At 36.5% G+C, this 23,027-nt stretch overlaps 2 protein-coding genes across 2 annotated transcripts in view; one reads left to right on the top strand and one right to left on the bottom strand.

Moving 5' to 3' along the window:
• The window catches only part of CENPP (centromere protein P), a 136,322-nt gene that overhangs the window by 26,246 nt on the left and 87,049 nt on the right, over window positions 1-23,027 (bottom strand). The window lies entirely within an intron of this gene.
• ECM2 (extracellular matrix protein 2) lies at window positions 1,369-21,298 on the top strand. The gene is made up of 11 exons (XM_021296462.2): window positions 1,369-1,440; window positions 2,188-2,267; window positions 5,649-5,968; window positions 11,272-11,460; window positions 12,788-13,270; window positions 13,594-13,709; window positions 15,297-15,432; window positions 15,758-15,915; window positions 17,562-17,701; window positions 18,806-19,132; window positions 19,416-21,298. Exons 3-11 carry the CDS (start codon window positions 5,674-5,676, stop codon window positions 19,621-19,623), a joined length of 2,052 nt encoding a protein of 683 aa, XP_021152137.2. The 5' UTR covers window positions 1,369-1,440; window positions 2,188-2,267; window positions 5,649-5,673; the 3' UTR covers window positions 19,624-21,298.

Genomic DNA, 23,027 nt, shown 5'->3' with positions numbered 1-23,027 from the left:
CACAGGTATTCTGTTTCACACTAATGGCAGGTACTACTAAGATCACAATCTTATGCCAGGTAAGGAGAGGGATGAAGGACAAGAACAAATAGATTATTTGTTTGGTACAAAAGGCTTTTGTTTGGATTCTTTAACTTAAGTGTAACAGAAGTACCAGATGGTACTGGATACATACAGGAGAAACTATTCTGGCATGCATATTAAAGGAGAGCAGTGATTTCAAGGTGGCCACAAGGAAGGCTAAACATGGATACCACCAGAATATAATGCCTCCAGGACTTCCACTCACGTATTAGAAGCAGTAACATTATCAGAGGAAGTGTGTGCCTGCTAGCAATTGCTTTCTGTGCAAAACCCAGACTACGGAATACAGATATAACAGATAAATAGATCATCTCAGATCCTTAAAATGAGCAAGCCTTTGTTCATGTTAAAGTGCCTGTTTCAGTTAAGTCTTTATATTGATTTATTAATACCATAAGAGATCCCTCGGTCTGCTTAGAGGATGTAGGATTTTCACTGTATGATCTAGCAGAGGAGATGGAAGGTGTTGACCTTTCAAAAAATACAGAGATGACAGAAAATAAAAAATCCAGCTTTAACCAACCTCTTCACTGGAGTTCAGCAATCAGAGATGCCACATCCAAAGCAGATGCATTAAATCAGAACTTCACATGAGCAAAGGCTGGCCAGACCCACCCCCCTGGCCTGCTAGTCCTTGTCCCAGCTAGGCCGGCATTCTGGAGAGCTGTGCCTGACCACTATCAGAAGGTGACACTTGATACAGCAACTAGAAGCACAAGATGCACTTAGGTGTATAATGAAGTGAATGCTGTCGCATTCACTAATAAATACACCATCGTTTAAGTATGTAATGTCTTGTAGCTGACATGCGTAACTATACATAATTTGCTATTCTTTTCCCCACTTGTGCTGGAACAACTGTTCTGCTGTTGCTTGACTCACTCTTTACAAAACAATGCTTTTAGCACAGGCACTGAACCATGAGCTATCTCATTTCAGATGCTAAATCCATTTGGTAAGTATAACTATCCCCATTCTTTTTAAAGGGTTCCAGATAAACTCCAAAAGTTTAATATTTCTTCTTTTGCCTTTGCAAAGCAAAGCACAGTAGAAACAGAGTGACTTCTTTAAGAGACAATGTGTTCTCCCAGTATCTTTCCACCACATCCAGGCTAACAATTATGGTTGACTCAATGGTTATACCATTCCATGACTATCTGTCTAAACATTCCTCAGAGTATGAATTCAAGCAAACAACAAAATTCTATTGCCAGAAGAACTCCGACAACACCATCTACCAGGTGAATTTGTCATTTCTGAAGCTTAGCAGATTCACCAGCTCATCACCCACTGACACTCTGCAGAAGCTCTATCTGGGGATGAAGGCAAAAGCTCCTGGCGGACAAAGGGCTTGTGGTAAAGTACATTATTCCCTCCCTCCCCCTCACGCTCAGCTCTCATATTTGGATTACCAACTTGACTGCAGTTTCTGCAGAGCTGTGCTTCAGGATCATGTTTCAGGATGTAATTAGCCTTACAAAAAAATGAAGGGAAAATGCTTCAGTCATTTTATTTTCCATGCATAAGCTACAACTTATGGTGAAATCATTGCTGTAAGTGGACAAAAGAAACATTTTCCATGCTAAAACTTCAACAAAAAGGTTTGCTGCTTACAGATTATAAGTTATACGGGCAGGAGTGGATTAAGAAAATATGAATTGAAGAAAAAAGTTCTAATTTTAGTAAATGCCTTTGTGTTAAAGTTACACTTACAAAAATGTATTATGTCTGTAAAAGAATAAATTTATATTAAAATCAGGTCACCTAGAAACTAAATTTCTGAATACATAAACGAGAATTCAATAAAATACATATTTTTGTCTGATGTGAAATCACTCTGTTTTCCTGTTCCTAATGCAACTGTAAGTACTGAAAGAGAATTTCCAGCTGTGCCTTGTCAGCCTACGGACCGAACATATTGTGCTGCTTTTCGTTTTCCTTAAGTGAGCTTTTTAGTTCTCCGAGTACCAGTATTAGCGGAGATTCTCTGCACACAGAACAGAACAGCGCTTTGTCCCCAGGGAAAGAAGCTATTTCAGGCTTAACTAAGGAATCATCTAACATGTTTCAACAATCCCTACTGTTTCTCTGTTTGTTTTAAAGATATCACTGTGATTTTGTTTCATTTGCAACTGGAGACTAAATGACACCAAGCAGAATCTGCTGTTAGGTTAGATTACAAGGTAAAACCTTTTAAATTTTAAATTACTGCTTAAAGCATGGTGTTGAATGGCTTAAACTACATGTTAACTTTGCAAATATGTATGAAATAATACTAGCTATATTTAGCAATACTGAACAGAAATGCTTTTCTAGATAAAGTATGCAGTACCAGTCGATCTGCTTTTTGTTTGGTGTAAATGTTTGCCATGCACTTCAAGCTTAAACTAACTGAAAGCACAATTAGTTTTGTTGGTGTGGGTAAATGTAACTCTTTTCTATGCAATAAATGTAAAGAACAGTATGTGAAAAATCTTGGTAAATCACTTCTAAATTCTGTGTATCATGAGAAATAACCTGGACATCTTAGAAATGTTTGAATTGAGGCAGAATAGATAGATTATTTAATAAATTCTGACACGCTGGTATTTCTAAAGGATCACTACTTTTAAAATTAACTATTTCCATCCTAGCAAAATGATAGACACTGAACTTACTGAAGGTAAACTTTTTGAAAGCTACAAACTACTGAACTTATTACATGACAACAGTAAAGGTAATAAAGATGCTTGTATGTACTATGCATGATCAAAGCATTTCTGGGTAAAATTAAGAAAGGTATAGCAATGCAGCCATGTTGAGGGTACCTGGCAACACAGAGATATAATAATTTCATTGTATTAGCTATCTATATTTTTATATGTAATAATTTATTACAAAAGGCATATAAGTGGAATAGGTTGGATTTTCTCCAAATTAAGCGTTGGCTGGCACTAAATGCAATTTCCTGACAGATCATCTGGGATTCCAGCCATGGGCAGTAAAGGCCCAATGCATTTAAGGTCTTTTTCTTGTATGACATTCACAACTCGGGCGTTAAAATGTGAGAAACCACTTACTTAACAAGCCAAGGAAAGAAACTTAGAAATGTATCTCAGTATTTTGCATGCAAGGAACACCATTTGCTTGAAAACAGCAGCATTAAGCTTTCAGTACTGAAGAGTTACCTTGGTGTGCAAATGTAGCATATTAATTCACGTATGTGAACAAGATTAATTTATAAAAACATATTACTGATGGGCTGTTTACTTTTTTATTATTTGTAATTCTAATGTATTTTATGAAAACAAGTTTCATGTGAAAATAACTGGATTTACTATAGAGTTTTACTCTATATTGACGTTAACAGCAAAACGCTGAGACATAGTTGGTACAGTAAATGTAATGTAATTCACCCCACCTTATTCCTGACTGTTAAAAATACATGCACAGAGAATGGAAAAGTATTTCAGTCATGCCATTATATGCCTCTGGTCACAGAAAGAAATGGTTAATGCACAAATGTAATGTAGCAGTATCGTAACTACACAACTATGGCGGTATTGTAAAGTATACTATAAAAATGTGACCATAATTAAGATGTCAGTAACTCAACAGAATGAATACACATGTTCAAGACTTTTCTTTGCATATTCAGTTTTCCCTAAGGGCTCTTTATGTGTTTCATTCAAACTTGTGGAACAGAAGTTTACTGTGTAATTTTATAGCCAGTCATTACCATGCAAGTAAGTTAGAAACCCAAAACATTAGGTCATTTGTCCTGCAAGCTCAGCTACTAAGAAACAAGCTCTTTCTCAAAAAGAACAGGCACCATCAATGCAGAGTAAGAGCTTCTGCATCTACTTGATATGTTAACTAACAGTAATTTTGTACATAAAAGGCCTGCATAAAGTCTATACAGCATTTTGGAATAACTGATTTCTAATGGGTAGAAAGCAGTAAACTAAAGTCTGGATTAATTTCAGAACTCTGCTGTTACATAAGACATGACATGGATTTCTGTGGGACACTTGCTCCTCAAGTTCCCTTTATATGGAAATAAAAACATTAGCTTAGCTTAACAAAAGTCTCCAAATTAATATATATTTATTATAATATTTTAAAATTAAAATAGTTGAACACAGAAACTATAATATTTGAAAGAAGTAAAAGCATACTGGTTTAAGCTTATTTACTACCAACCTCCCATTTAAAAACACAAGAATAAAAAATAAGAATTATGCTGTGGAAAGCATGAAAAACATGCAATCGATCATGTACTCTATGTTAAAGGAAAGTTAGGCAACTTGTACCAAAATACCAACCTATTATACAAATCTGAAAATACCAAGAATCATGAACTTTACAAAGATAAACTGATTCAGGCAAAAACAAAGTTCCTCAAATAATACTATCCTGTACTTAGACTAACTCCAATGTGAAAGACTGCATATAAAGGCAGACTGATGAACACTAAGAAAACACATTTTTTAAATCCCCTTAAGATATTGTTAGAGAAAAAACATGGTCATACTCTAAGTCTTGTCTTAGATACAAAGACTAATTGATCTAAGCCTCAAGTTCTTCACTCATTCTCAACACCACAAGAATACCAGTGGCTTCAGACGTAGAGTCTGAAGTTAAAACAGCCCCGAGGACAAAAGCATTTTTGAAAGAATGAAGCCAACAGAGCTATGACAAATCATTACTAACTTTGGACACGCATGGCCTTATCTCCACACTGGTTTAACCATTGCTGAGTGTGCTCTGTGCATGCTCCTGAATCTTGACTGCTCTGTTTTGGAATGCCACCTATTGGTGACAGTAAATGTAATTTTTCTGTCAGAAGCATAAGAATGTTCAAGATATAGAGTAATTTTGAATTTCTTAGAAACTAAATGCAAAACAGAACCCATTATAGATGAACATTTTTGACTATCTACGCTTAATAAACCTTCCACTAGAAAAGCACAAGTAGTGTTATTGCGACCAACCTTCCAAAAGGTTTCCTCTACTGCAGAACCAAAAAGATTCCGGTGAGGAAGAGGATGGCTAGAAATGGAAGCAAAAGCAACATCTCTTTTCATCCATGGTGAAAAGTACCTTGCACAGAAATGACAAACCAAAAGCATTTGGGGCAGCGTATCAGAAATGAATTGAACATTTTTTCTGTTACTTTGCCATTTCTATGTTTGGGAGTTACAACAACCTGGAAGAAATTTTAGCAATCAAAAAAGTCTTCGCTTTTACACTTTACAGCTCTCAAGAACTCCCTTGCTGGAAGCAGTAACACTTACTAAACTACAAATGCCCACTGGCACTGCAAATCTAGACTACCTCTTTAAATGCAACCCCAAACACAAAGCTAGCACCTATTTGAATTTTACTGTTGTCCTTAAGGGCAGAGAATCACAAAACTAAAATTGCTTACTTGAGCTCCCAGAGGGCAATTTCTTTCCAAGAGGAAGCTTGGTTATAATGATCTACTGTGTATCGGTCCACCTGCCTTGAAAAGTGCACCAGGTGACTGACGCAATCCTAAAAGCTCTCTAGGTATCTGATTTTCTTCTTTTTTGCCCTTCCAGGATCCATTCTGAGACGCACAAAAGCATGGAGGCTACATCATTAGTCTATTATTTCCTTCTTGTCTCTCTGTGCATTGATTTTTCTCAAAATGAAACCAGCGCAGTTGCCAGGAGGCCCAGGAGAAGAATGCGCTCCAGAGGACAGATGAGGAGCTCCCCGGCAGGCCACAGGTCCCCAAGACAGTTGAGGACGGAGCTTCCAGCTCCTGTTGCCGTAGTCCCCAGCATCCCTCTGATTAATATCGACGACAGTGTCATGGGAGTGTTTGACTCTCTCATAGGTTTGGGTGGACATGAATCCAGTTACAGTGTCTTACCAGGTAAGAAAAAAGCCCTCTGCTATTTAGAGTGGGCCCATTTTTCTCTTGATATCAAATGAACTGTATAAAATCATGAATGTTTTATTTTAGCTCTACCCTGTTTCCTGAAAAATAAGACCTAACCTGAAAATAAGCCCCAGCCTGATTTTTCAGGATTTTTGAGGATGTTCAAAATATAAACCCTACTCCAAAAATAAGCCCTAGTTACAGTTCATAAAAAAGTCAATTTAAAAAGTGCCCAGGCAGCTATACATGTAAAAAAGTAAAATTAATTGGCACTAGAATGCAGCAGGACAGATAGACCCTTCACCAAGAAAAGCCAACAGCCCCAAAAGAAGCACACTCAAAACACCCCACGAGACCCAGACCAAGAAGGGTTGGCAAGTGTTGGACTCTCACACACAGATCGGAGAGTTATGATGATGTTCCAGAATGTGATGCTGTGACTATATTTGAATAAATGTTCTTTTTAAATTCAAGAATAAATGTAGATTATTGTTCACGGAAAAATAAGTCCTAACACATCTCTTGGAGCAAAAATTAATATAAGACCCTGTCTTATTTTCAGGGAAACATGATAAAGTAAATTTTGTTGGGATATTTTCATATCTTCAAACATGTAGCAAGTTTGAAGGCCATTTTGAAGAATTTCTTCCTCAATGTATCTCCTAAGTCAACTAACTTTCACTGAGGCCCTAACACAAATAACACGTTATTTCAAGTGGATTTAAGTTTGTTGTTATTGTTGTTATTTTCTGAAAAGCAACATTCTTATTATGTGTACATGCAATATTTTGGGAATAAGTCCTTATTTTGTAAGTGAATCAGTAACACACAGTAATATCTGTGATATGAAACTTACATTACAAACAAGACCCTTAAGATGGAAAATTAAACAGGGAGGAAAAAAGCCACACGTTCAACACAGGATCACTCTATTCTCTATCTAATGTGGAGGACCTTGATTTATTTAAAAGAAGTTCAATAGTATGATTTATATAAAACTCACCTTCTTGGTGATCTAGAGGTTTTCACATTGCTGTACTAATATGTACCTTATGGGTTTTGAAGGAGATGTAGAAAAGAGGATTTGATGTCTTAAGAAACAAACAAAAAAGTGTAATTTCACTGATCTCTACTGGTACTTGGTAATTGTAACAGGCCTCTCTACAGTTTCCCCAAAGAACACAAGACCAGGCAGGGACTGAGAACTGATACTTGTTAAGTGTCTCTTTGGTGCAGTAAAGGAAGAGAGAACTCATGCTCTAGAATGCTCGTGATTATACATTCAACATCACAAAGGTTCCCAAGAGTCTAAAAATCAGACATCCATTGTGCAGATGAGAACTTTTGAATACCACTGTCAGTATTTTTCAGTTTTGAAACCCAATTGAAATTATCAAGATGTTATAACCAATTAAAAATTATTGAGATGTTATAACACTTCATTTCTGTACATAAAAGAAGTTGAAGAAGAGACATTGGGATGTTGTGAGGAACCAATACAGGGGAGTGTCCACTCTGTACCTAATAAATATAAAGACGAAGATACCCCCATTCCAGCACCAAGAGATCACATGCTGAGTAAAATCACCATATGCAATTTTATGAGGAAATAAACAAACGCAACAAAAACAATGCCCTTACTACCATTGTTCTATATAACATGATCATAATATATTTTTATAAGCAAAAAGTTATTCTTCTTAGGGTATCATGCAAGAGACATGACCACTAGGCTAACAGGTCTCAACTTAAATGGCAAAACATATTTTAGTCACATTTTCTTAACAATTGTTATTTGTGGTTAGTCCTCACTTTCAGAAAGGCTGAACCATGTCAAATCAAATATTTTAAAGGAAGGAGTTTCGATGGGAAAACTAGCAAAACCCTTGACTATAGCATTTCTAGTGTGTACTACACTATTACATACTACAAATGTCAAACCTTTAATTTAAAAATACTTTTAAAATTAAACAGAGGAAAATGCCACAAAAATAGCATACACTTCATGTAAGATATTCCAGTGTCTCTGTCAGAGACCATCAGTCATGCTGAAATAATGCATGGTTCTTCCCCCCTCCCCGCTCCGTTTGTTTCTATCTGGACTTGCATCCAAAAGCTGAGCTAAAACCACTGAACTCATTTTATTTGGAGCTTCACACTGAATTTACACCATATTTCCAAAGGTTAAAAGTCCTGTGCTCATCTGCCAAAGACTTCAACCACAAGGCATTTTTTAGTCTAGCTTTTAAAGTTCAAAATTTTTTCAAGTTAATGTCAGATTTGGAAAAAACAGAGCCTGTTAAATAATAGAACAGTATTATTAATCATGCTCCAGAACAGAAGAAAATGTAATCCAAAACTTAATTTTAATTCTCCTAGCTACTAACTTTGCTCTCAGTAGCCTAAAAAAAACAATTTACAGAAATTATACGCATGATGAAAATTCATACTTAAATATAGATTTAACAGTAACCAGATAATACCTCCTTCCTCCATATAGAAATCAAGTGAACCATTTAAATGAAATCAAACAGTTCACCACAACATAAGAGAACCTGCAGTTGTTTGTCCTTTACAGTCTGCCCGTTAAGCAGCACAGAATGGGATGTGCACCGCTGCACTATTTCTAATATGTCTTACACCTCACTTCTCCTTGCTCGTGCCACCATCCTGAAGTTACTCAGTGGATAGGAAGTTTAAGGAGCATCTCAGCGCAGCCTGTACTCTGTGTCAGAGGGGTTACCTGAATTCCAAGAGTGCCAAATAGCAGTTCTGCCACACAGTAAGTGGGTACCTCTTTGAGCACACACACTAGTCCTGTCTTTTTAAGTAACTCTCACGTTCACAGAAAACAAGGTAATTTGTTAAAGAAATCTGCAGAGGCCAAGGCCTGATAAACCATGTCTTTATGCTTATTCAGACAAGACTTGCACCAATTTCAGATACAGTCTAGTAGCTAAAACAAAATGAAGAATTTAAGGAAGCACAGAAGAATTTCCATCTCAAGCCAGATACGTTCCTCTGGAACAGCTGACATTTTATTGTTTAACATGAGAAAGTGTAGTGTTCTTTTTGTGTTTCCTTTGGAGATTATTTAAAAGAAATATTGTGGCTTCCTGGCAAGCACATGAAAACCAGAAGTCAGGATCCAACAAACAGCTGGATTACAGATACCTGGGTAGAATGACAAGGGACTTCCAGCCAAATAACATTTGGCCTGGGCTAATTAATCTCCTCCTTCACTTAACATGGCTTGATTAGGGCACAATGTTATGTGGCCGAAATGATGCCCACATATCCTGGACCTTTAGAAATGAGTTTTTGAAAAAGCAAGATGCAACTGTTCAAAAAATTAATTTATCTCCCATTTCATCTGGAGAGTAACTTACATGAAAAGAGCACTTTTTAAAAAATATAAGGAATATAGAGGAGCATCCAAACAGGATGATTCTGATAATCAATTTTTATTCTAGAACACAGGTTTGTTTTCACTGTTCTTTAAATAGCTAAGCAAAGGAATACACCTTTGTTATGAAACCGAGATTAAGACTGCCTTGAAGGACTTTGCAATATGCCTGATTTGATTAAGTCCAGAGACATTTCACACCAAATATTGACAATAGGCTGGTCAGGATATTTATAGACCATCCTGAATAATCTTCCCTTTAAAGCTGAACAACCATGCATGGACCAGGGTGGAGTGTGGGAAACAAATCCAGCAAGCAATCCCTCCAAAGACTATTCATCTATCACTAATGAAAGTCTCTTGAAAGCAAGTTCAGCCGAGGTAAGATTTTTCCACTGTATTAGACAATCTTTATCTGAAGGATGAAGTCAAACCATATAGGAAAAGAGGAATTTTTTTGGTATTTATATGCAGGAAAGTACAAAGTAACTTAAAAATGGGTTTTCAGCTTGAAACTAACACTTCAGCAGTGCGTTCTTACATTAATTAGAAAGAGGAAAAGGAAGGTGTGTAGGGAGTGCAGGTTCTCACTGGACTCAGAGGTATGCACAAAAATAGGAAAATATTCGTATGGGATGAAGAATCTCAACCTTGGCTTCCCTTCTCTCAAATGACCGAAAAAAAAAAAAGCATCATGCTAAAGTGCAATGTTTATCCTGGAGTCTGGATGAGAACCGCCTAAGGAAACTTTTGCTGAGGCAGACTCCATCACTGCAAGGAAAGAGACACTCGGAACAGTTTCCTTCCCAAGTCTTTACGCTCTTCAAACAACTTGCCCACTGGATATCTGAGTATAGCTTACAAAATAAATCTCTTCTACATTTCTTTCTGAAAATTTCTACAGGTACCTTGCGGAAGTCTCTTTTTTCTTTGTGTAGATTCATGCCCAGAAGCTTTGGAGACAAAGTATTTATTTGAACTTTCTGCTTTGCTAGCAAAGATTTTTTTTTTTCAGATAAAGCAGTTAAAGGAAAGTGGAGATGTTTCTCATCTTACCAGTTATTACAGAATGGACTTTACTTCCATTGCGACCATCCACGGTCATTATAAAGTGAATATTGTTAGCCTCTCAGTTCCACAAAGCCTTAACAAAACTTTCTCATTTAATATGCAATATATTAGAAAAGATGTCTAGTGCATACGAGAGAAAGAGAAGGGGTTCTGGAAAAAATATTCTCAAGTTCTGAATGATTTATTTTAATTCCATTGTAATGAAGAAAATGTTTGCTTCTTTCTCAACTGTATCTATGCGCAGCTTTCATTGAGATCTGTGACTTCTGCTTTCCATTTCTAAGCATGGAGAGGAAAGAGGACCTGCCATGCAAAAGAACTCTCAAACTCACCATTTAGATTTAATTTTCCTGTTTTAGGAATATCTCTGAACTTGAATAGCTCAAGATCTTTCCAGAAGACAAAGCTGGTGAGGGTCCTCATCAGCTGGCTAGGAAGAGGAGGAAACAAACTATTCTAGTGACTGCCTGAAACAGAGGGAACAGACAATTTGGGGGACAGAGAACCTGCCCTCAGCTTTCAGGGTGAAGCTGTGAGCAGGTGACAGCTCCATCCACATTAATTGTGTGCCTGGCCTTCATCACCTTCACAGCAGAGAGGCCAAGAACCAAACAGGCACTGGAGACTACTACTAAGCTGAAGAAAACAGAGTTATGAAGAATAAGGAATAGGGGTAAGATACTTAGATTAGGGTGTATTTTACATATTTTCAAAATGACAACAAAACAGCAGCACTTCTTTCCAAACTTTCAAAAAAACAGTGCTGGCTTTATTTTAGTTTAAGCTATTTAACTCCAATTTTCTATTTTCTTTTTCTTAGGAAAGAAGGGACACTGCACAGCTAACGGGATGATTATGTATGATAAAGCCGTTTGGTCTCCCCAGCCCTGCATTACCTGTCTCTGTTCAAAAGGAGAAGTGATATGTGACACAACCATGTGCCATCCTCTGAAATGTCCCAAAACTATTATACCTGCAGGAGAATGCTGCCCAGTTTGTTCTGATACTGGTATGGTCCACCATAGTATTTTTATTTTTTTAAAACTCTCTCACCCAAAATGTAACATAAAGGCTACATTTAATGATATCAAGGATTAAGGTATGCATTATCCTCTTATAGCAAAAACAAGTCTTGAATTACATGAGCATAAGAGCAGGTCTTCATAATTTCTAGTCAAGTTGTCTTCAGTTTCTTAGAGTACACTAGCTGTTAGATGACTTTGACACAATACTTACATAAGAGATGTTAAGTATGCAATAGTAAAGATATTTGTATTTCTCTTTTTATTTTCCCCTTTCTGCTTCTTCCCTCCTATCTTAACAAAATTTTGGCAAATGTATGAAGAAAGAACATCTGGTTACATTTTATATCCCACTTCCATTTACAAAGGATTGGTCAATAACTACTAACCATTATTAATGTATTACGCATACATAATAAACAGTTTACAGACTGGTAAATCTTTGTTAGGAGTGTAAAAACATGCAGCTATTTGGTATAAATCAAGAGACAAAAGTCAACTCACAAGAGGAACAACAGAACTACAATCTTGCTTCTTTATAAACATTTAAACAAAATCAGTACCTTTAAAAGGAAAGGAATTGAGGAGATAAAGACAAAAAGTGATTTCCTTCCCTCACTCCCAAGATCCCAAGACTGCAACATGCTGAACTTAAACTCCCCTTACCATAGAAATATTATTTAGTGTCGCATGTGTGCACACATATGACACACAGAAATGTAGAGACATCATAGAAATTATCTGTAGAACTAGAAGTCATGTTGATAGAAACAGTCTCCTTTTATGTGAATTGCGCGGTCATGCGAGTAAAAACTGCATTTTGGTAATGGAGTTAACACATCTCCCAGTGGGTTCCCCACCTGCAGCCTTGTCTGCACCTGACAGTCCCTTGCACAGGAGAACAAGTCTTAACCTTTGTGAATTTTATTCCAATTACCTTTCTCTCTCTTCCAGACAGATTATTTTTCCTCTTTAGACACCTCCATTAATAGAAAACAACTAATTAAGATTCTAGTTCAAGAAGGGAGATAATGAAGGCTATATTAATTTTCTCCCCTTTTTTCTAGAGTTGGAATGAATCATATCTGTCTACAAACTTCATGGTTGACATAGTAATCTCTCAAAGTATGTCTCTTCTATCAAGTAGTAATATAAGCCCATATTTTCATTCTTTCAAATCATATTCTAAGGGGAATACTATTCTCCTATAGTTACCATATTTTGACTATATGAGGGGAACAAGGTTTACTAAAACTTTAGTTTCATATCCTCTTATCAGACAACTTTTTTTTTGTTCTCATTGTCTCTGGTTAGCATCCAGTTTGGATCCAAGTATTATCTCACTGGATGACATAAGTGAGTTTTCTGGTGATTCTCCAGAACCCAATGACCTCGACAACGCCAAAGTATTGTCATCAGCGCGTCCTCAAACTGAAAAAGATGAACTGCTTAGAACAGAAGTGGTAGAGCTTAAAGACAAAGAGGGTCACAAAAAAGGTGAAAAGAAAAGAAAAAGGAAAGGCAAAAAAAATCGACATAAGGATAAAGGCCGTCGCAGAGAGAAGCGGCCTGTCACAAGAAAAGAAGCTGCAGAAGATGACGTACAATATGAAAGTGATGAAGATGATGGTACTTTCAGAATGCCATCTCATTTCCCAATTCCTGTTCCACCCATAGAAGCTCCTCCTCTGCCAGCTGCTTGTTCTGCCTCGGACACCACAGTGAGCTGCATTAACGCCAAACTTACACAAATCCCACCAATCTCGGATCCAGATCTAACAAGTCTAGACCTCACAGGTAAATACGGCTCTATTGGCACTACTTTTTCCCATTAAGTAATATTATCCATTCTCAAATACAGTCAACAATAGCATTAATACTTTGTCATTCCTTATCATAGATATGTATTAGAATTAATTTCACAGCTAAGCCTCTAAAGCAATAAATTTAAAATGTTATATTTGCTTACTAGTGTTTAAATCCTAATATGAATATATCTACACACAATTATTGTACATAATACAACAATTTTTGTAATCTATTTTTCATGTACAATACTACACAGCTCAGATGCATACTGTATTTCATAACTCAAACTATTTTCTTGAATTCTGTCCTAGGAAATAGTATCACTACTATCTCAGATGAGGCATTCAATGGAATACCTAATCTGGAATGGATTGATCTGAGTAAAAATAATATCACCTCTCCTGGCATAGGTCCCAAAGCATTCAAAGTAAGAAAAACTGACTTTTCTACTATCCTATGACTAATTATTGCTTAAAGGAAAGTTTTTCTTGCTTTTCAGTCTATGGATCTAAAACAGTTTGCACCTTGTATGAGCAAACATCATATAATTGCAATACAGTTAATCCTGGCTATTTCAGGAAATCTCGTGTCATAATCAATAATATCTGGAGTCTTTTGAATGACATTCACCAAGTATTAAATTTTTAACAATAAGAGAGGGACAGTTTTCTGATATTTTATCAGTTGCAGCTGAGGTGTTTCAGAATTGAACGGCTCATATTCCATTAGCAACACCTGGGATATTTAGGCCAAACATTTGTAAATTTATGTATCATCTTTCTCACTACATTAGCTCTGTAAAGCTTATGCTTTGGAATACCAAAAAGATCTGCTAATGCCAGCTCTTGCTATAAAATCCACTCGATAGCAGTTCATGTAATCAGCTGTATCCTTATTGTTGACTGTCTTTAATGAGACACTTTGAAGCACAGCAGCTTACTGAAAGAGCTGCTTTCTCATAAAATAGTCCAAGAATCTTTCTGTATTCAGTCTTTTTCTTCCAAGGGGAATTTACATGGTAATCAGATATTCAAGTGCATCTGCATATTCCTTACTTGAAGACAGAATAGTCCCATAATAATTTCTCATGCAAGCAAGTATACACAGGCAGTAATTCAAGTGCAGAACTAAGTCATCAAGGTTTTGCTTCTTCAGGCAAGATGGCTACAAAAAGCATACAAACAACGTATCGAATTATCGCAGTATGTTTTTACTTTTGTTTCCTGCCATATGCAATCAGTCTTCTTGTAGGACTCTCTGGATACCACCTCCCTCCATAGCATGAACAACTTTGGCTGATTTCAGCGGACTTCAGTTTGTACAACTCCAATGAAATCAAAGTACATGGAAAAGACTGACCAGGAAGGTGCTTCAATCATGAAAGAAACTTTCATGAAAGAAACTTTCATGAGGCTTACATCACTCCACCTTTTAAAGAAATGCTCACTACTGCATGATTACTGATGTGCTTTTATCAAAATGAAGCTGTCATAATCTTTCATACCAATTTTTTAAGCCAGCTAAAGTAATAAAAATCCTAGGTCACTGAAAAAAATGCTGCTGTTATGCTTGAGTAAGGTAAATTTGCTGACCTATAGAAAACCACCAGTTTGCTCACAGACAAAGAGTATAAATGTATGATCTACAAATGTATGTACTTTGAACGCCTAAATCCTGCAGCGGGGTAATACCTACATGCATCACGGGCCATAGCGGTAATACAAGCAGTCATGACTGGGCCCCATTAAAAGCTGATGTGCTCAATCAAGCCCTTCTGGTTACACATTACATCAGCTGGCACCTTTGTTAATATTTGGCATAAATAAACCAATTGATTAAACTGACAGGAGAAAACCACTTTTAAAATCCAAACACTGGATACTCGCGCACTGCTGCTGAAAATCTTCAAAATGTGTGTGTTTGAGAAAATGTGAACTAAGATTTGAAGATTAAGTTTAACCATACATTTTACACTTTGATAATCTAAGTTCTCTTCTTCATCCCTCTGATTAAGGTCCTGAAAAAGCTAAAACGTCTGTATTTGGATGGAAATATGCTGGTTCATATTCCCTCTGGACTGCCATCAACGTTGGAAGAAATAAAAATAAATGACAACCACCTTCATGCCATTGATGAAGATGGCTTACAAGGTACTAAGAAAACTAATATCCATCATATGAATGAATATCCATCATATGTTGAACATACATACTCTCCTGACCCAAACCTAATTGCTTTATGTGTGGTGAAACTATATTATTAATTAAATTGCACAAAAGTGTGAATCTCTAAAATTCTACAAACTAATAAACAATATAATTCTATGATTACGAGATAATGAAAATTCTTTCACTATATTTCTTCCTTGCTGTAAACTGATCTGAATAACGTTTAAGACAGTTAATTTTTAAACATGCATTTTAACAAGATATAAGATGGCATTAACTTACAGAAATTCCAACTTTTTTTCCCTAGATTTAAAAAACTTGGTCACTCTGGAATTAGAAGGCAATAAACTTAGTGAAGCGAATGTCAGCCCTTTGGCCTTTTATCCTTTGAAAAGTCTCTCCTATTTGCGACTGGGAAGAAATAAATTTAGAATTATCCCACAAGGTCTTCCTGCTACTCTTGAGGTAAAACCAAAACCACCAAAAAGAAAACCAGAACAGAACAAACCCAACCAAACAAGAAAGCTTTATTTTTCCAGACATTTTCATAATCTGTTTTCCTCCTACTTACTGCCTTACTATCATCAGGTGGAGATAAAGTTAAATATTATAAATTTGTTTTGAGGTACGCTAGTAATTTTTATTCCTAAATCATTATTTATAGAAATTTACTTATGTACCCAACTCCCTCCTGAGAGGTATCTTTTAAGTCTGAATTTATCTAGTGCTGCCTCACAAAATAGTTCCTGCAACTTCTGTCTGCTCAGTTGCACATAATTCACCAAACACTCCTAATACAATGTCTTAGCGGAAAAACATGGTAAACATTGGGTTAATGCACAGAGGAAAGCTCACAAGACATATATCTCAAAACAGACTTCTTGAGAGCATGGAAGAGCCACTAGCCAACCAAAGAGTAAAAAAAGGCATCAAAAATAACACAGTAAAATGTAACATTCTTAACATTATTTCATCATTTAGGTCCAGAGAGGTTCTCCTGCCCCTCTACTCTGCCCTGGTGAGACCACACCTGGAATATTGTGTCCAGTTGTGGCCCCTCAGTTCCAGCAGGACAGGGAACTGCTGGAGAGAGTCCAGCGCAGGGCAACAAAGATGCTGAAGGGAGTGGAGCATCTCCCGTGTGAGGAAAGGCTGAGGGAGCTGGGGCTCTTTAGCTTGGAGGAGACTGAGGGGTGACCTTATTAATGTTTACAAATATAGAAAGGGTGAGTGTCAGGAGGATGGAGCCAGGCTCTTCTTGGTGACAACCAACGATAGGACAAGGGGTAATGGATTCAAACTGGAACACAAAAGGTTCCATTTAAATTTGAGAAAAAACTTCTTCTCAGTGAGGGTGGCAGAGCCTGGCCCAGGCTGCCCAGGAGGGTTGTGGAGTCTCCTTCTGTGCAGACATTCCAACCAGCCTGGACACCTTCCTGTGTAACCTCCTCTGGGTGTTCCTGCTCCATGGGGGGATTGCACTGGATGAGCTTTCGAGGTCCCTTCCAATCCCTGACATTCTGGGATTCTGTATTTCACATCGTATTTATCTTACATTACAAGCCATTATCAGGATCTCAATCTGTTTAAAATATGCAGTTTTGATATGTTGTAGACTCACAACATTAAGTTTTGTAAAACATTAACATTTTATATTCCTACAAATTCGAAAGTTTCAAAGCTCACAAGTGCCCAGCAAAATTATTAAGAAAGCAAGACTCTTAATATTTTTTTCCTCTCACCAATAGCTTTCCAAGAGAAAAAAAAAAAACAAACAACTTCTTGTCAATCTCATCACTCTCACATTATGTACTCTTACACTGTACAACTTCAGGCAAGACAAACGATACAGTTCTTTTTCTATTAGATCTTTCAAAGGAATCTGTATTCTCACAAATGAGAAAACAAAACAATTGCTTTGAAAAACTGCATTTCTGAAAGTCACACTACAGATACAAACCAGCCCATATTCAGATTATGATTTCTTTATCCAGAAATTAATAGACAGATCAGATAATATAGAGGACAGGTAATAGCTACATGTTGAATTTGCAGTGGGAAAGAAGAGCGTATTTTGCTTTCACACGTTTTCTTTCCAAATGTACTTTCAGGAGTTATACCTTGAAAATAATCAAATTGAAGAAGTGTCAGAAATTTGCTTTAACCATACAAGAAACATAAATGTCATTGTGCTAAAGCATAACAAATTAGAAGAGCACAGAATAGCACCTTTGGCTTGGATAAACCAAGAGTAAGTATGAACCATTTAAACTATAATTAATTTCTAGTTCTCTGTTATTGGTGAGTCAGACAATGAAATAAATATTTACACTTCATTACTTTTAGCTTGAAATTGGAGTTTTCATTTACTTGATTTTCTTAGCTAATTTGTCTTAATTTCCTTTGCTTAAATTGTATAATCTAGGAAGTATTCAGAGTTGGCTTGAAAACAAAAAGATTTGACACCTCAATTCTGTACTGTAGTAACATAGAAGTTTGAACATTTTTTTCTGACAGACCGATCAAAACCTGAACATTAATTATCAATAATACTCCATACAATTATACAATAATTTGGTGCTAATATATCATTATCTCACAGGTAATTTAAAAATAATTGAATATCATCCTAGTCTTATTTCCCTCAGATTAAAAATTATAGAAGCAAATAAGATGAAGGGAAGCCTGTGCAGCCCCATTGGGTAAGAGTAGAATATAAGCAGAGGAAGCAATGAGAATGAAAGCAGCAAAAGATGATACTGCTTTCAATTCTTCTGGTAAATTCTTTACCAAGCTCCATAGGGTACCTTGCCATAATCTGTCAGCTGCAGCCCTACCAGTTGATTTCTGGATTTGTAAACTGCTTAATCTGAAAACAACCACACTGTTGGTAAGGGCTTCTCTCATCTCTGGAAGTGAAGCACATTGGAACGAGTCTAAAGGAGCCATTCACAAAACAATTCCATTGCAAATGGGCTTTAGAACGAAATGCACAGATGCCTGTCAATGGGCCAGCCACTCGCTATTGCAGTTCAGCAATGCACATCAATCCCAAACTGGTCCCCTGAGTTTCCTCTATCCAACCTTCTCTCTGTACTCATTCCTGTAGGTTTCTTCCCACCAACAGAATCATTGTGCTTGACTGATAATTCTCTTCATTTCTTTCTATTCCCAGAGTAATTATGCATGACCATGTTCCATAAAATGCATTCTGTTCCATTGAGAAGAACACATTTCCCTTTGAAATTTAGTTTCCTTGTAATCATGTTAAGCATTGTTTTGTACAGAATGTAGCAGTAACAATGCAGAATGCTATCATGTTTACAGCCCGTTTTTCTTCTCTCCTTTAATTCAGGAACTTGGAATCAATCGATCTCTCTTATAACAAGTTATATCACGTTCCGTCCTATCTGCCAAAATCTTTACTACATCTGATACTTATAGGAAATCAGATTGAAAGAATCCCAGGATATGTGTTTGGTCACATGAAGCCAGGGCTGGAGTATCTCTACCTGTCCTTTAACAAACTTACTGATGATGGAATAGATCCAGTATCATTTTTTGGAGCATATCACTCTCTGAGAGAGCTGTTTTTGGATCACAATGAATTGAAGTCTGTACCATTTGGAATTGATGAAATGAGAAAACTACGTTTTCTAAGACTGAACAATAATAAAATAAGGTAATTTCCAAGTTCTTTGTTACATTAATGGCATTAAAAAATTGTCACATGTTTTAAGAACTTTTTACTTTAAAGTAAATATTTTTTTTAAATTCTGAAGGCAGAGCTAAATCCTGCATTTTCTGCTGCAGTATTTCAGTGTAGGACAAAAGTGAGATTTTACCCTTCCTCATCATTCTTGCAAATGCTCACAAATCTCTAAATAAATTATATCCCTAAAATAAATTATAGGTTATAAGTTATCTTGAATAAATAAAATATATTTCCTCCCACAATGTCACAGGACGGTCCCTCCAGAGCGCATCTGCAGGACTCATACCAGTGATGATGATGTTCATGACCACAGCGAAGAGGAGGAGAACGTAGAGTCACGCTTGGAACATGTTCATCTTGAAAACAACTACATCAATACAAGACAGCTATCACCACACGCATTTTCATGCATAAGATCATATTGCAGCGTTGTTCTTAAACCACAGAAGATCAAATGAACACCCACAACTTCTGCATTGCAATCCCTATCTCTAGAAAAACAGCTTTATTTATTCTCTGCTACTAACAGGTCTGCTTATTTCTCAGTTAAACCCTTCTTGCTACTATAAATAAGATACAGTATGCTATTTACTGAGTAAGGTAGTGTATTTTTCAATAGTGTTTCATTATAAAAGCATTAAATGTAAAAATAGAAGCTCAAGATTACGTCACAGATTTTTATTTCTATTGATAGAAATTCTGCTTCAAGACAACAGACCAAACTGTGTCTCCAGATACAGCTGCATTAAATCAGATTTTAGAAAAGAACAGAACTAAACCCTCAACTTTGTCCTGCCTTATTTGATCAATTGAATTTAAAACATTTTAAATGTTACAAATAAAAGTCCTTCTGCTATGAACATTCTAACAGTGCAAGAATCAAGTTTCTTAAAACATCCATGGTCCTACGAAGCTTTTTGCAGTGATATGTTTTCCTCTAAATGAAAGTTCATGGAAAAAACGTTAAATTGTTTGTTTTAGAGAGATGAGTCTGAATACTCATCCAATACTGTGTTTGAATAGAGGGAGCTAGAGGAATGAACAATTAATTTCTATACAGATGCGCTTAAAAAAAAGAAGCAAAAAACTGAAATTTTGTTTTTTTCTTCAGAGAGTGACAGGTCTCACTCATTTGCACAATAGTTAGTTTGCTAGCTTTTATACTGCATAGAATCAGGATCATATTGCCCATTTAGGGGACTAATTAGACTTTGTCAAAATAATCAGTTAGTGGTTATTTGAAAGCTTCTAGATAGTCATAAATCACCACTTGAGAGACAATGTTGATAAAGCAGTTTCAGTAATACGTTTGATGCGAATGTCTGCTTAGGTATACAGTAAGTATAAATTAAGTGTTTAAAAACAGATCACTGTTTCCCTAGAAAGGAGTTCAGACTTTTTAATATATCAGCATTTTAATATACTGCTCCAGATTTTAATATTGTATTCTTTCTTTAAAGTGGCAGATCATAGACAGCATATTCGAACACTAAAGTTTAGTTTCCTCTGAAGCTTTCCCATTGTCATAAAAACAAACCCACATTGTTCTGTCTCTAAGCTGACTCTTACTCAGATAAACCTGCAAGACATAATGGTACTTCATCTCCAGTGAGTCAAAATATAATTTACTGTAAGAAACAATCCTAAGATATGTGAATATCTGTAAGAAGATTGCTTTGGATATTTGGTTTGGATAAGTATGGTTGGAAGTCATGCTGCAGTGATTTGTTAGGTTCGGTAAAGAACAGAAAAATCAACAGGCTGAGTTCTTACATACTATGTTCTGTTTTGGGTAATTTGATTTCATTGCTTTTGTGCTTTCAACATTTGATTCCTTCCTTCCTTCCTTCCTTTTGACTTTGGCTAATACTTTGGCTAACATTTCAATGTCAAACACCATTAAGTTTCCAAACTACTGTTTTGAGAGACTAAACAAACTAAATTATTAGAATGAATGCTTTCAGTCTATTGCTAAATAGCATCAGACTCTGCAGCACTGCTGAGCAGTGCTTTCTGAAACTTTACTGAGCTTTTTTTAATGCACAGATTGACCCAAGGAGGGATTTCCAGATAAACAAGCTGCTGTATTACACCATTTTATGCATTCTTATAATAAATTCTAGCAAAACACGATGTATTGCTGCAATGATTTTCATTCAAATAGATTACTTTTCTTACCAAAGCATGCAGACTTACAAGACCCACTAGAAAATCTCCACTGGATTTGCATGGGATAACACAGCTAAAATAAAGATGACTAAATATTTATTGTGACCATTAATATACTTCTTTCTCTAATACGTGATTCTTCACTTTTAAGATATCATAAAAGTGAGTTTTATGCAAGTCAGGTGTAGGATTTTTCCTTTGGTCATTTAATATGAGTTTCAAGCTTGCCTAAAAGTATGCTGTGCTAAGCTTTTCCTACATGAGGCACTCAATAACATGACATGTACTTTAAGTTATGGTGCAAACATAATGCCGCAGCAGTGAACCAGAGAGACTGACAGAAAACCATTTTGGAATCAGAATTCGACAGCAGCAGAGGCAGAAGACCAAGAAGTAGAAAGAAGCCAAGGGATGATGGGCATGCAACAAACGGACGCTTACTCACTTAAGAAATTAAACTTGGGTAACATTTCCAAATGTCAAATGTAAGGAGCTTAAGCCCATTCACTCTTCAAAATTACCGATTACACTGGAAGTGAAACAGGCTTTATCATAAAAAAAATCACAGTGGTTTTTAACAGTGAGCCTCAAGGGATTTTCTAAACAAAGTAAATGGGATTAACATAATTTTACAGCTTATGACAGTCAGACATAGAAAAGTCACCTTGCCTACTCTTTGTCAAGACAAATATGGGAACAAATTCAGAATTTTTGGCCACCAGCAGGATAAAAACATGCAAGGAAAGTTCAGTGCAAATCGGCAACTCTTTGGTGAGAATGTGGTTTGAGGAAGAAAGCTGATAGGCCAATCAATGAAGAATTTTGATGAATGATCACATTTGGGTAGATGCACAGAAGTACTTTTATTTCTCCTGTTCTTCAGATACAGTTGTAGCTGCAATATGTATTCACAGATAAAGTCAAGAGAGAACAAGCTGTAAGTTGCTAAGACTGCAGAGATATCCCATCAGGTTTTTTTAAAAAATTATTTGAGAGAGGAAACTACTTAGAGTAGCACCAGAACATAAATAAAATTTTTTTAGTAGCCTAGCCAGAGACCAATGTAAGGTAAATATATCTCATATAAGGATGTAATGTAAATGTTAGAAACTATGAGAGGGTAAGATATTTTTAAGTAAGAGACCCAGAATAACAAAGGTTGAGATCAAACAGCTGTAGCAATTCCAGAACCACAATGCTTTATGGCATAAGAGGAATTTTGGGGCTTTAGATTCTGTTACATGTTAAATGTCGGATTTGCATTGCTGTCTCATGCATCACGAGGGCTGCCTTGGTTGCAGCGACCATGAAACGGTGGAGTTCAGGATCTTGTGTGGCAGGAACAGAATAACAAGCAGAATTGCAACCCTGGACTTGAGCAGGGCAAACTTTGGCCTTTTCAAGCAATTGCTAGGGGAAATCCCATGGGCAAGGCGGCTTGAAGGTAAAGGGGCCCAAGGCAATTGGTTAGTGTTCAGGCACTGCTTCTACCAGGCACAAGATCAGAGCACCCCGACATGCAGCAAGTCAAGGAAGGGAGCCAGGAGACCTGCGTGGTTAAACAGGGATCTGCTGAGTAAGCTCAAGTGGAAGAGGAGAGTTTATAGATCATGGAAGGAGGGGCTGGCCACTTGGGGAGAATATAAGGCTGTTGTCAGAGGGTGTAGGGAGGCAACTAGGAAAGCTAAGGCCT

This window comes from Columba livia, chromosome 10 (assembly GCF_036013475.1).
Source record: "Columba livia isolate bColLiv1 breed racing homer chromosome 10, bColLiv1.pat.W.v2, whole genome shotgun sequence".
Classification (NCBI taxonomy): domain Eukaryota; kingdom Metazoa; phylum Chordata; class Aves; order Columbiformes; family Columbidae; genus Columba; species Columba livia.
Note: the sequence above shows the minus strand (reverse complement) of the source record. Positions and strands in the feature narration are given on the sequence as shown.

Coding starts and splice junctions, on each gene's coding strand:
- ECM2 (XM_021296462.2), top strand. CDS start 5,674: ATGGAGGCTACATCATTAGTCTATTATTTCCTTCTTGTCTCTCTGTGC. Junction 13,271..13,593: donor AACAAGTCTAGACCTCACAG/GTAAATACGGCT, acceptor ATTCTGTCCTAG/GAAATAGTATCACTACTATC. Junction 17,702..18,805: donor TTGGCTTGGATAAACCAAGA/GTAAGTATGAAC, acceptor CCTTTAATTCAG/GAACTTGGAATCAATCGATC.